Raw genomic sequence first — 15,417 nt, 5'->3', positions numbered from 1 at the left:
AAGCATACGTACGAGTCAGTGTTTTTTTATAATATTCAAAGTTAACCAAACATCACCACTAATTTTAGAACATTTTCATCACACTATAAAGAAACCCCAAAGCCATTCTCAGTCATTCTCCATTTCACCCCAAACCCATTCCACTCCATCCACCTCAGCCAAAGGCAACCACTGATTAGTGGACTTAGTTTCTATCTCTGTAGAATTGCCTGTTCTGAACTTTTTATATAAATGGGAACATACAAGATGTGGTCTTTTGTGCTGGTTTCTTTCACTTGACATAGCATTTTCAAGATGCATCAATTTTACAGCATGTATTGGTACTTTACTGAATTTTGCTGTCAAATAATACTCCATTGCATGAATATGCCACATGCTTATCCATTCATAAGTTATTGGACATATAGGATGTTTCCACTTTTTGGCTATTAATGCTACTGTGAACATTCTTAAGCAAGTTTTTGTGCTGGCATGTTTCTATTTCACTTACAAACACACCTAAGAGTGCAATTGCTAACTCATATGATAATACTATGTTTAACATGTGGACCCCTAAGAAGAAAGATTCATTTGATGTGAACCCAAAGCAGGAATTTACCTGCTGAGATGGACTCCCCATTGTCAATTGAGGGCCCAAATTTTATAACTAATAAGAGCCTAGTGGCCCAGGGGTTTCTTGCATACCCTGTACACTAGGAAGAACCTCAGACTGAACTCTCGGCTTCCGGCTTCCGCACAATGCCCAGCTTGTTTATACCATTTGAGTCAACTACTGCAGGGAAGGAAACCCTGGTCTAATCTTCCCACCAACAGAATGAGGCTGGCCCTATCCAATCGGAATTGCACAAGTTGGATACCTCATTCACATAAAATGGGCCTAATTAAGAGCCTGGGTAGGAACTTTTGTTATAAAAGGCACTTGCGTTCTATTCTTTATTACAGTCTAAAATTAATTATGGTCTAAAAACAGTTTGATGAACTGCCATACTGTTTTCCAAAGTAATAAATGAGCATTAAAATTTCTCCACATCCTGAACATTTGTCATTTTCTGTCATTTTGGTGATAATCATCCCAATGGGTGTGAAGTATTATTTCACTGTGGTTTTGATTTCCATTTCCCTAATAACTAACGATGTTGAGCAACTTTCATTCCTTGTTAGCTATTTGCATATGTTCTTTGGAACAATGTCTAAGTCCTTCATTTAATTTAAATTTAGATATTTCTCTTTTTATGGTTGAATTGTATGAGCTATTTATGTATTCTAGATTCAAATACCTTATTGGATATTTGGCTTGCAAATATTTCTCCCATTCTATGAGTTGTTTTTTTACTTTTTGATTATATTATTTGCAGCAAAATATTTTTTTAGCTTTTTAAAAAATATTTTACTTATTTATTTTTAGAAAGAGGGGAAGGAAGGGAGAAAGAGAGGTAAAGAAACATCAATGTGTGGTTGCCTCTTGTGTACCCTCAACTAGGGACTGGCCTGCAACCCATTATGTGCCCTGACTGGGAACTGAACCAGCAACCCTTTGTTTTGCTAGCTGGCACTCAATCTACTGAGCCACACCAGCCAGGGCTATTCTTTTAGTTTTGATGAAGTTCAATTTTTCATCTCCTCTTTTATCTTTTATACTTTTGGTGTCATATCTAAAAACACTGTCTGACCCATGATCAAGATTTTCTTTTATGTTTTCTTCCAAAAGTTTTATCTCTTACATTTACATGTACAATCATTTTGAGTTACTATTTATGTATGTGTGATATAGGATTCCAACTTCATCTTTTTTGTATATAAATCCCCAGTTTTCCCAATAACATTTGTTGAAGAAACTATTAATTCCCCCAGTGGATTGTCTTGGCACCTGAAAAAAAGAAAAACTCTCCTGTTTGTTTCTTTCTCTCTACTCACAGCACTATTCACAGTGAAAACTTTGGTGTCCAGATGTGTGTGGAGTTTCCCATGTCAAAGAATTCCTTGCCACCAATGGGTTGTCCTACAGTTTAACTCAATTCTGACACTGTCTACTGAAGTTATCAGATCTCACAGGTTAATAGCTCAGGACCACAAGACTGCCACCTTCACTCACTCGAGAGGCCAATCACAACAAGTCCAGGTTGTTACTTGTGCTTCTTACCTACTAGCTATAAATTCCCATGACCTCCTGCTTCGATTAGGTTAATTTGCCAGAGGGGCTCACAGAACTCAGGAAATCAGATTACTTACTAGATCACCGGTTTATTACAAAGGATATTAAAAGATATGAATTAAAAGATCATTGTTCATGCAAGCATGTTCCAGTCCACTCATCTTGGCTGCCAGGTTACATGATCATATTAGCAGATTCAGAGAAAGCATCTGACAAAATCCAGTTTCAATTTATGACAAAAAAAAATCACCAAAGTGGGACTAGAGGGAACATACCTCAACATAATAGAGGCCATATATGACAAAACCACAGATAACATTATACTCAATGGGGCAAAAGTAAAAGTGTTTCCTTTCAGATCAGGAATAAGGCAGCAATGTCTATTTTCACCAGTCTTATCAACATACTACTGGAAGTTCTAGATAAAGTAATCAGACAAGAAAAAGAAATAAAAAAGCATTCAAATTGGAAAGGAAGAAGTTAAACTGTCATTATTTATAGATGACATGATACTATAATTTAGAGAACCCTAAATATTCTACCAGAAGACAACTAGAACTGATAAATGAATTCAGTAAAGTAGGAGGATACAAAATAAATATTCAGAAATTACTTTCATTTTTATACACCAATAACAAACCATAAGAAAAAGCAATTCCATTTGTAAGTGCATAAAAAAAGCCTAGGAGTAAATTTAACCAAAGAGGTAAAAGACCTCTACTTGGAAAACTATTAAGATACTGAAGAAAGAAATCAAGAAAGACACAAATAAAAGGAAGCATATACCATGTTCATGGATAAGAAAAATTAAGATCATTAAAATGTCCATACTACTCAAAGAAATATACAGATTCAACACAATTCCTACCAAAATACCAATGGCATTTTCCACAGAAATAGAACAAGTAATCCAAAAATTTATGTGGAACTACAAAAGGCTCCGAACAGCTACAAAATCTTGAGAAAGAAGAACGAAGTTGAAAGTATGACATTACCTGATATCAAGCTACTCTATAAGGCTATAGTAATCAAAACAGCATATACTGGCATAAAAACAGACAATAAAGATCAATGGAACAGAATAGAGAGCTCAGAAATAAACCCAAACCTATATGATCAATTAATGTTTGACAAAGGAGGCAAGAATATACAATGAGGTAAAGACAATCTGTTCAATAAATGATGGTGGGAAAATTGGAGAGATACAAACAAAAACAAATGAAACTAGACCACCTTCTTTACACTTTACACAAGAATAAACACAAAATGGATTAAAGACTTAAATGTTAGACTTAAAACCATAAAAATACTAGAAGAAAATATAGGCAGTAAAATCTCTGCCATTTCTCACAGCAATACTTTTTCTGATGTATCTCCTCAGGCAAGGGAAACAAAAGAAGAAATAAATAAATTGGACTACATCAAAAACAAAAGTTTTGCCATAGCAAAGGAAACCATCAACAAAAGAAAACAAACAAACAAACAAAAACAAAAAAACATACTGAATGGGGAAGATATTTGCCAATGATACATCTGATAAGGGGTTAATGTCCCAATTTTATATAAAAAACTTATAGCACCCAACAGCAGAAAAAAATAAATAATCTAATTAAAAAATGGACCTGAATAGACACTTCTCCAAAGAGGACATACAGATGGACAACAGACATACGAAAAGATGCTCAATGCAAATGAAAACCACAATGAAAAGATTAAGCAGTACAACTTAATTGCAGAAAAGCCAGAGATACAGATTGCACCATGAAGAATATAGTTAATAATGTAAAGAAAATGGGGTATGGGACCAGGTGAGTGCTTGAGGCAGCAAGGGGACCACTCTGTAGAGTACATGGTTTTCTGGCCACTTTGCTGTACACCTGAAATTGGTGCGGAATGGTACTGAATGTAAACTGAGGTTGGAAGTTTAAAAATAAACAAGCCACAATGAGATATCACCTCACACCTGTCAGAATTGCTATCATCAATAAATCAATAAAGAACAAGTGTTGGCAAGGATGAGGAGAAGAAAGACCTCTTGTGTACTGTTGGTGGGAATGCAATTTGGTGCCCCTACTATAAAAAATGGTATGAAGGGTCTTCAAAAAAAAAAAAAAATTAAAAGGAGAATTGCCTTATGACCCAGCTCTATTTGAAGAAACTCAAAACATCAATTTAAAAGAAGATATGCACACTTGTGTTCATTGCAGCATCATTTACAATAACCAAGATATGGAAGCAACTCAACTGTCTATCAACAGACAAATGGATAAAAAAATAAAGGTGGCACATATATACAATGGAATGTTACTTAATCATAAGAAATAATTAAATCTTATTGTTTGTAACGGCATGGATGGATCTATAAGGTATTATACTGAGTGAAATAAGTCAGTCAGAGGAAGACAAATACCATATGATTTCACTTAGATGTGAAGTCTAAAGAAGAAAATAAATATACAAACAAAACAGAAATAAACTCATAGATGGTGGTCGCTGGAAGGGAAAAGGGTTATAGGATTGGGTGAAGAGGTTGAAGGGATTAAGAAGTACAAATTGGGCTCTGGCCGGGTGACTCAGTTGGTTGAAGCTTCATCCATACACCAAAAGTTTGTGGGTTTGATTCCCAGTCAGGGCACATACCTAGGTTGCGAGTTCTACCCCTGGTCGGGGTGTGTATAAAAGGCAACCAATCAATGTTTCTCTCCCACATCGATGTCTCTTTCTCTCTCTTTCTCTCCTTCTCTCCCTCCCCCCAATCCTTTCTCTCTCTCTAAAATCAATAAACATATATCCTTGGGTGAGGATTAAAGAAAAAATATATAAGTACAAATGGTAGTTACAAAATAATCACAGGGACATAAAGTACAGCATAGAGAATATAGTCAATAATGTTGTAATAACTATGTATGGTGCCAGATGGATACTGGATATCGGGGGCGGGGGACACTTTGTAAAATATCTATTTATCTAACCACTATGCTGTATACCTGAAACTAATACAAAATATCTAACGTAAACTGTAATTGAAAAATAAAATAATACAAGAAACAGGAATTCTGCTCAGTCAGCCTGCCAGAACTCCCTAAACCCTGAACCCTTCCCCACCAGTTTCCCACTCCTCCTACTATTTTTTCAATCCTTGACTTTTCACTGCTCCCACAGCTCATCCCCAAATTAAGGTGTGATCCCTAGAAAGCCCAACCTTGGCCCATCCTACCTGGAATGCCGTGTGTCTGGGATGGAACGATTTAGGGGCAGCTGGTCACTGAGGTAAACATTGTAACCAAACTTCTGGAAGAGGTCCTGGGCCTTTTTCTGCTGGGCCTCGGAAAGATCCTCACCCCACTGCTTGAAGAGCGCTGAGCCAGGGAAGAGTTTCTCTCTGGGTTTGTTTTTCTTTGTCTCACTTGCCTTGGCTTCCACAGCCTTTCCTACAGGATGCTGTTCATCTTTCACCCTCTTCAGAGTGTTGTCCACATTTTCTTGTTCCTTCATAGCCAATTTCACACTTTCTTCTGCAAATGAGAGGCAGGGGAAAAAACCATTTCAGTCAATTCATTGATGTGTTTTCTTCTCCCAATTCTAAAATTTATAAGCTCTCGTCCCAGAGGATGCAATGTATCACAGGAACTGTCAGAGTCACGCAGGCTGTCCTGGCAAGGCATGCAGTACAACACACCTGTCCTTTCAGCTCTATCAGAACTTAGCTATCCTGAGTCCCACACCTTCAAAGTTCCCGCAGAGCTGTGATCTGAGAAACACAATGACAATAGCTAATGTTTTTCAGAATAAGACTCAAGAACCACTTACATCAGAATCACCTGTTGGATTATTTTAAAATGTAGATATCCAGACTTATCCCCAAATCAAATAAATCAGATACTTAGGGTCAGATAGGGGTAGGAGAAGATGCCAGAATCTGCACTTCTAACAAAATCAATGAGTAAGTCTTTTGTACAATAAAATTTGAGAAGCACTGTACTACACTATCAGTAGCAACCCCTTCCTAACTGCATGACCTTGGCCATGGTATTTCTCTTCTCAGTGCCATGGATTTACCAAGTACCTCAGAGAGGTGCTGTGATAACTATATGGATTAATACCTATGAAGTGCTTATGACAGCGCCTGGCACCCAATCAAGTTTGGCTATTATTCTGTTTTCTCTGGTTTGTCTGTTTCCTCTGTTCGGGATGGGAGACGGGGGACGGGTAAGGAAAGGTATCAAGAAGAGTGGAAAACTCAAAATTATGTTAAGAAATGGGAGTGAGAACTGATTTGTGAAACACAGAAGCACTGAGGGTCTAGGAGAGGACTGGCTGAGGTGTGACTGTGAATTTGAAGTGACTCATTATGGGAATTTTTCAAGCAGTGGTCAGCACTTGGGTGAAGGCACAGAGAATATGGGCAATTGATTTTACATGATGTTGGGGGGTTCTTAGGAGAGTACAAGAGAACAGGTGTGCAATGGAATTGCGGATCATGGCAAGAGAAACGTTGGAGAAAAACTGAATAAGTATGCTGTCGAGTCAGTAGGTTGTGATCAGCAAAGCACGGCATGAATTTGTCATTTCACAGGTGAGCAGTTCTGAATGATGACAAAGTCCCAAATACACCGTAGAAGTGTGAGGTGGGATGAAGGTAATGGACTGCACAGGTGGGAAGGCCGAGGTGTTGAATAGGTCATGCACGGGGCACTGCTTGGCTTAGGGTGACAGCAGGATTTGGGGCAGAGACAGACACTGTGAACCAGGAGCCACTGCAAAGTCTGTAATGAGTGAGAAAACTTGGCCGGGAGGTCAACAGAAGAAACCTCAGAGGGCAGCCAGGTTTACATAATAAAGTAAAGAGCTATTACCACAGCTGTCTGATTCCTTTTTGCAATCGCGCCAAACCTGTTAAATTTTCCCAGGCCTAACATTGATTATGACGCTCCTCAGCATTAAATGCCCAAATAGTAATCAAGATATTCCACCACTTAGTTCCCCACTAATCATCCCTTAAACCTACACTAAATTAACAACCAGGCTGACAGGATCACCTCAAGGCCATGCAGTGCATTCTTGCAAGTTAAAAGAATCACGCCTTTGTCAGATAATTGCAGTCCAGACACACCAGCTTGGCCAGTGGACAGTCTCATTTTGTGATACAGCCTCAGGCCACAGCACACGGTTTGTGAGCACCTCATGGGCTGAATTTCAGCTACATAAACAGTCCCTTAAAGGGAAGCAGGAAAGGCCTGCAACTGGGAGGAGGGCGTGTTTGGAAGGTGGCATAAAGCTGGCCCAAGGAGTAGCAGAATCAATTATAAGTGCTTAAGGCAAAAAAAGGAGAGTCAAAGCAAACTCAGAAAGAAAAACAAATGGTGGGCTTTTCAAAGACGGCTCACGTGACTACCCTGCATATTTGCTCAAGTAGAAAAAAAAAGTGAGAGCAGAAATGTCAAAGTATTCCAAATTGAATAGTGTTTTTATTCAAACTCTTCTGTACTAAATATACGGGGTCACAAGGTAGCCTTGAGTTCTCTGTTCCTTTAAATTCCCCTATGTTCCTCTTTGAGGGATATCTGATTTTTCTCTTTTATTCACTGCTATTCAACACTGCAGGAGAGTGTCTGGACCCAGACACCCTAGAGTCAATTTGAGGATATAAGTGCTGAGTGCAGCAAGACGAATACAGTGTCACTAGATCATTCCCCTGACTTACACTGAAACTTTCCAGGATCCAAAGGGGACACACTCAATGTCATCATTCTGGTGGGGCCTTTAAGACTCCTTGGGGAGAGTCCAGAAAATTGGTCAACAAACCCTCCCGCAATAGAGATATCATTATCGAAACATCTTTGCTTTTGTTCTGTGTGATAGTGTACATAATTTGTGTAAACATCCTTATTGACCTATAATATCCTCCACTCTTCTTGGAAGCAATGAGCAACCAGGATGATTCATAACTGAACATCTTTCAATTTCAGGAAGCACTTCAGGAGAGAAGAGCATTCGTGATCTGGAAACACGGTCCAGAGAATATTTTGAAATTAATATCAGGTGGGAGGAAGCCCCTGACACCACATCATTTTGAAGTGACTAAAATGTGGGGAGCATCAAAAATAACAAGCAAAGGAGGAACTGGTCATTGCAGAAGGAAAGAGAAGTACACCCAATGGCTCCAAATGACGTGTTGAGGCATACTGGGTTCCAGCTGAAGGACAGAATAGCCAGGCTGCAGGTGGAGCTCCTGCTACTTTAAGGCCCAAGATGGCTGAGCCCTGGGGTGGGATGAGTCTTGGTGTGGTCTGGATATTCCACCAAGGAGTGACAGTCACTGCTCAGGTACACAGGCGTCCCCTTGGTGAAGCTCCACTGAGCATATATGCAAGTGAATGGCCAACTCAGTCTATGTGCTCAAAGCCAGGGCTTCAGAGCTGACAATCATCTACTCTCTCACCCTGTATCACTCTTCTCTCCATCCCTGACTGCCTGTCTTCTGTCCTCTGTCCTCTTTTTCCTACACTCATTCATGCATTTACTCAACCATTTAATTTCTATGTGCCAGACACAGGAGATAAAGAGGTAAGACACTCTGAGACATTCATGAAACCAGCCTTTCCAGAAAATTGTACCACAATAAAATATGAGTCCTATTGAGGGAGGATGTTGAAGGTGCTATGGTACTTTATGATTGCTTCTCTCCCCCTCCTACCATCATTTCCGCTTTTCTTTTCTTGTCTCCATTTAAATTCTTTCATTCTCTTGGCCTGGACACTTATTCTTTGCTCCTTTTTTGTCCTCATATCTCTAGTCCTCTCTTGTCCCCTTTTTCTCTCTCCCTTTTCCTGATTTCCTCTCTTCCTTTTTCTCTTCCTGTCTGTCCTTCCATCTATCCCTCTGCCTTGCCCTGAACATGGACAATGCTCAGTTCTCACTTTAAAAGACCTTTTCCTCAACTCCAGCCCCCCGCCTCCATGCACACACCCACACATTTATGCAGTCACTTCCCTGCTTATACATTCAACTCCCTTCAGGGGCATAAGCATTTGAGCTCTGTCATTTTGGATCAAAGGATACATGGCTGCTTCCCCTCACTGGAATCAGATGCTGAGACACATAAAACTTACGAGAGTCAGAACCAGAATCAAAAACAAGACCCAGAATTCATGTGAAGAAGTTTATATTTGGTGGTGACCATGAGGGCATTATGCTAAGAGAAATTAGCCAGTCAGAGAAAGACAAATACCATATGATTTCACTCATATGTGGAATCTAATGAACAAACTGAACTAAAAGGCAAAATAGAGACAAACTCACAGAGAGCAGGATGACAGCTAGTGGAGTGGGGGCAGGTTAGGGGGTGAAGGGACTGAGCAAAAAGGACAAAAGGACTCATGGACATGGACAGCAGTGTGGTGATTGCTGGGGGTGGGGAGTATAATGGAACTAAATGGTAATAGAAGAAGTTCAATAAAAATTAAATCAAAAATAAAATAAAATAAAAATGGGATGGGGAAACAAGCTTATAAATACAGAGAACAGATTAATGGTTGACACAAGCGGGGATGGGGGAGGTAGGCAAACTGGGTGAAAGTGGTCCAAAGGTACAGACTTCCATTTATCAAATAAGTAAGCCATGGGGATATAGTGTACAACATGGAGACTACAACTAATAATACTGTGTTGTATATTTGAAGTTACTAAGAGAGTAGATCTTAAAGGTTCTCATCACAAGGAAAAATTTTTGTTATTATGTATGTTGATGGATATTAACTAGACTTATTTTGATCCCTTCCCAGTAATATTTTACAAATATTGAATCATTACACTATACACCTAAAACTAATGTTATATGATGATTATACCTCAATTTAAAAAAAGAGGTTAAAATTTGACACACATGTTTACACAGCACTTTCTGCATACACTTCACAATCATGTGAGGTCGAGTAGGTACGGTCTCATCATCGCCACTTACTCACCAGGAACCTGAGACTGAGAGAGATAAGCACTTGCTTCAAGTCACACAACCACTGTGGCCATATCAGGATTCCATCTTAAGTCCTCCAACAAGCTCCCAGTAGTTCCTGATAGTAGCTCATAGCAAAATGGAAGAGAGACCTTTGTCCCAGAGATTGTCATCTCTGTTTATCAGCCCTGCCACACGGAGAGCTAAAGGTGGGCTGTGCCTAGATATTCCTAAGCCTCTCAGGGAGTGTTCATCTGAGCCTCAGTCTCCCTGCCTGTATGTATGTGCATGTGATTATAAGTGTGTGCAAGTGTACACATATATACCACTCATCAACACACCCTGCTCTTGTCCCCTTAACTATTTACTCTGATTACCACTAGTTCTCAATGCTTACCACCCATTTGGAGGCATAGAATTCAATGTCAGATACTAAACTGAGCAGCTGAGAGATGAAAATATGACCTCTCAATTATTTTCTTCTCCACTCCCCTTTTTTTCTACGTGTCCCTAAGCACACGCTCAGGCACACACACACACACACACACACACACACACACACACACACAAACACAAACACAATCCCCTCCAAGCCAGTGTTTTTAACTTACTCAGATGTTGGAAATTCAACTCCAAGTGAGAGAGTCTCTTTATCGCTGTCCCATTCCATTCAGATAGAGGCAAACGAAGCTCCTTTTGGACACTAACCAGAATCAACTTTTGTAAAACCAACTTGGTATAAAATACCAGGAGGAGATTACAGGCAATAACCACAGTCAGCCCAATGCAGACAACTTTGCAGACATGTCTCCTGAGCATCATACTCTGTCTCTGGCTCTGCCACTCCCTGTGGGGCTGACTGCTCAGGCAAACTAAGGATCAGAATCATCTGAGGCCGTCTCTGCTGGATGCATAGATGACACCCTGCCTGCTGAACCAGATGTTCTCTGACTGGGAAAGCTGCTACAAGCTGTCTGGCTTCTCCCTGCGCAGTATCAGGTGTGTGGAGTATGTCATGGCAGCCATCCAGTGATTGGCAAGTTACCCGGGCACACCTCGCACTGTGTCAGAGGTCAAATTCAACAAACTTGAGGAGATACTTTCTGCTGGATCCATGGGGAAGCAGGCAGATGAGCTGAAGGTGGCCACCGAAGTGAGCCCCAGGGGATGGCCCTGCTTCACTGATCCCTGCCCGCTGCTCATCGTCTGCACAGCTCTACACACTGAGGTCCTACCTGCTCCAGCTTCCACATCTCACACTCTGTGTTTTGGACAAATTGTCTAATGGTCATCATTGTAGATTAAACACTTGAAATTGTTCCCCAGAGTGGAAAGTTTCAAGTTCTCAGTCTAGTGTTAGGTCCCTCCATAACCGTATTTCCCACCCTGTCCCAGCTTCTGGGACTCTTTACTTGGTCCCCAAATACAACATATGCAGACAAGAGCTGAGGCAGACAGTTAGATTAAAATGAAGAAAAAGCATGTAGAACATTAAATAAATAAATAAATAAATAAATAAATAAGTTTTCAGCCGTCTTTTCCATGCTCTTGCCTACAAATTAGAGTAAAAATACATTTTAAAATTCATAATCACATCCATTTCTCACTCAAAATGGAGTAGGCCACTTATTTCTATTCCTCCCCACTAACAACAACTAAAAACTCTGGATACTACATACAAAACAAACATAAGAAGATTCTGAAAACTGGAGAAAAAAGGGCACATCAGCTAGAGATCACAGGAACACAACAGTGAGCTCCTTGGGTTTTCTTTTTGCCTAACATAACCTAGACTGAATGTTAAATGAGTTGCCAAGCTATAAATGCCAGCTGGTAAAGGCAATAAAAGCTCCCAAGAAAATCCTGTTCTTTCTGGACAAAGGAACAGGAAAAGGGCAGCCTAGCAAGATGGAAAACCTTCAGACAAGAACTATTCCACTCCAGCCAAAGACACTGAAAAACCTGCTGCACTACACCCATCTCATCAACAGAGGCCATGTGGGGAACTTGGAATTCCACCCTCAGCCCCAGCTGTGATGAGGTGCCCCTTCCTTTACTCCCTCTAGGATGGTGACCTAGTGGGAAGCCATAATTTTTATCCTGTCCCCCCATGATGTCAGTAAGGAAACTGTAACAAAGTAGCCCTCCTCTCAGCCAGTTGGTGTCAGCAGAGGCCTAGTGGGGAATCTGAACTTCCTTCCCCACCAGTGGCAAAGGTACCCCCACCCCAAGTGTCAATGGAGATGAAGTGGGAAACCTGAACTTCTATGCCCTGCTGGCAGTTACAAGGTGGCATCTCCCTTTCCCTACCAAAATAGTGTCAGAAAGTCCTGCTAAAAGAGAAGATTTAATTAAGACCCAGAGTCTCATAACATAATACTCAATGTCTAGGATATTATCAAAAATAAATTGACATACCTAGAACTAGGAAAATCTCAACTTGAAGGACAAAGGGCACTCAACAGACCAACACCAATATGACAAAGATGTTGGAATTGTCTAATAAGTTTTTTAAGCAGACATCATAAAAAATGCTTTAACAAGTAGTTATGAACATGCTTGAAACAACTGGAAAGTGTCTCAGCAAAGAAATATAAAAAGTCTGAGGAAAGAAATAGAAAACATAAAAAATAATCAAATGGAAATTTTAGAACTGAAAATACAATAAATAAAAATTTAAAAACACTAGAAAAGCTTCAATAGCATAATGAAGGAGACAGAGACAATAACCATGGAACCTGATTAAAGAAGATAGATCAAACAATAGAAATTATCAACCTGAAAAATAGAACAAGAACAGACTAAAAATATAATAACAGAATCTCAAGAACCTGGCACTATAACAAAAGATTTAGTATTTCATCAGGGTCTCAGAAGGAAAGGAGAAATGTGAGGCTAAACAAGAAATTGAAGAAATAAGTTGGCAAAAGACATAAATCTACGAATTCAAAAAAACTATTTGAATGATAGAGAGAAGATAATGGAGAAACCACACCCTAGAGCAGGCTGACAGTCAATAAGTTTGAGTGCACTAGTCAAAGAGCTGACCTGACATAAAATCAAATTCTAACTTATCTGTCTCTGTATTCTGGTTTTTCTTCAGGTTTCTGATCGGGAATCACAGAAACCAGAAGGAAGTATCAAAACATGAATTTCAAGTGCTAAAAAAATAAAATGGTCAATCCACATTCCTATATCCAACAAAAACATCCCTTAGGAATGAAAGAAATCAAGTCATTCAGAGACAAAAGGAAGTTAAGAGCATTTGTTGTAGCCCTACGCTAAAAGAAAGCCTACACAAAATTTTCAGAATGAACAAATGACAAAAGAAAGAATCTCAGAATGTCCAGAAGAAATTACTGACTAAATACAAAGACTTTTCTTCTCCTTTTGAGTTTTCTAAATTATGTTTGACAGTTGACACAAAAATCACATATCTGATGTGGTTCTCAAAATATGAGAAGAGATATTAAAGACAATTGCAAATAAATGGGAGGCAGTAAAGGGGCTTAAAAGCAGATAAGGTTTCTAAATTTTACCTGAACTAGTAAAATGATGAAACTAGTAGACTGTGTTAAATTGTTTATGTACGGTATAGTGGTGATGGAATAGTGCTTAAGTATTTTGATTGTAGCAGTGGTTACATGAATCCACATGTGTGATAAAACTGCACAGAACTAACTATACACAGTATCAATATCAAATTTCTGCTTTTGTTATTACACTATAGTTATATAAAATATATCCATTATGGGGGAAACTGGATGAAGGCTACACAGCAGTGCCCTGTACTATTTTTGCAAAATTTCAATATTAAAAGTTTTTTTAAGAAAAGCATTATCCCTACCTTAAACAAACTTACGGATGAAATAGATCACTTTATTAAAAACACACAAAATAATAGTGGTCACTGGGGGGAGTGACGGAGGTTGGAGAACTGAGGGATAGAGGTGACAAGTAAACTAACTTTACACTATACAACTTTTCAATATATTTTGTATCATATTATGTGAATTATCTATTTTAAATAAACAGAATAATTTAATAAAAGTTTGCATCATAATCTCAGAAGTTTATTCAGCTAGAGATACCAGCAAGTGTTTCTTTCCCTATAGTCTACACTTGCTCCAAAGGAGCCACTTGAATGTCTGTATAAATGCAAACTACCTTCCCATGCACCAGTCACTGCTCAGAACACTGAGGCAGTGGTCCTCAAATGTCAAGTTTATAAAAATCACCTGGGTAGGTTGGTAAAAAAGAAGATGTCCAGGTCCCAAGCCTAAAGATTCTAATTCTGTAGGTCTAGTATGGAACCTGGACATTTGCATTTCAACAAATGCTTCATATGAATACGTTTACATCTCTGCCCCAGAAAGCTCACAAATCCAAGATAATTCTTACTTCATTTCAGCTGCTCAGGCAGAAGAGGAAATATAAGATAGTTTTTGACCCAGGAAGGAATCATAAAGTAAGATTACCGAGTAAGAAAACTTTCATGTATAACTCACTTTCCCACTAATAATTAAGAGGCATAAACAAATCTCTCCCACCACAGAAACATAAGAAAAGAAATGATACTGAAAAATTGGAGAACATCATAAAAACTTATGCATTTGTACATAAATAAAAGTACAAATTAAAGAGCCAATGGGGCAGACCAACAATAAGATATCAGAGATAGAAACTAGAAAAAAAATCCCATTTTCCCATTTATTATAGCAACAAGAAAAATAAAGTACCTATGAATAAATTTAACCAAAGAGATAAAAGAACTGTTCTTGGAAAACTACAAAACACTGAAGAAATAAATTAAGGAAGATACAAATAAATGGAAGCATATACCATGTTTATGGATGGGAAGACTCAACATCATTAAAATGTCCATACTACTCAAAGCAATTTATAGATTCAATGCAATCCCCATTAAAATACCAGTGACGTACTTCATAGACCTAGAACAAATACTTCAAAAATTTATGTAGAACCAAAAAAGACCCTGAATAGCCACAGTAATTTTGAGACAGAAGAACACAATAGGAGGAATCACAATACCTGACATCAAACTATACTACAAAGCCACTGTAATCAAAACAGCCTGGTACTTGCATAAGAAAAGACATATAGATCAATGGAACAGAATAGAGAGCCCAGAAGTAAACCCAGGTCTATGTGATCAACTAATATTTGACAAAGGGAGAAGGAATATAAAATGGAGTGAGAAAAGCCTCTTCAACAAATGGTGCTGGGAGAACTGGACAGGGATGTGCAAAAAAATGAAACTAGACCACCAACTTACACCACACACCAGAAT

At 38.9% G+C, this 15,417-nt stretch overlaps 1 protein-coding gene across 1 annotated transcript in view; it reads right to left on the bottom strand.

Moving 5' to 3' along the window:
- Nucleotides 1-11,066, bottom strand: part of GALNT8 (polypeptide N-acetylgalactosaminyltransferase 8) — a 43,844-nt gene extending 32,778 nt beyond the window's left edge. Inside the window, 2 exon segments of the mRNA XM_090275734.1 lie at nucleotides 5,370-5,667; nucleotides 10,718-11,066. Coding sequence (XP_090131860.1) covers nucleotides 5,370-5,667; nucleotides 10,718-10,928 — 509 coding nt within the window. The 5' untranslated portion in view covers nucleotides 10,929-11,066.
- Between the last annotated feature and the right edge of the window lie 4,351 nt (nucleotides 11,067-15,417).

Source organism: Furipterus horrens, unplaced genomic scaffold, assembly GCF_987537825.1.
Source record: "Furipterus horrens unplaced genomic scaffold, mFurHor1.1.pri manual_scaffold_4, whole genome shotgun sequence".
Classification (NCBI taxonomy): Eukaryota; Metazoa; Chordata; class Mammalia; order Chiroptera; family Furipteridae; genus Furipterus; species Furipterus horrens.
This window is presented reverse-complemented; position numbering and strand designations above follow the sequence as displayed.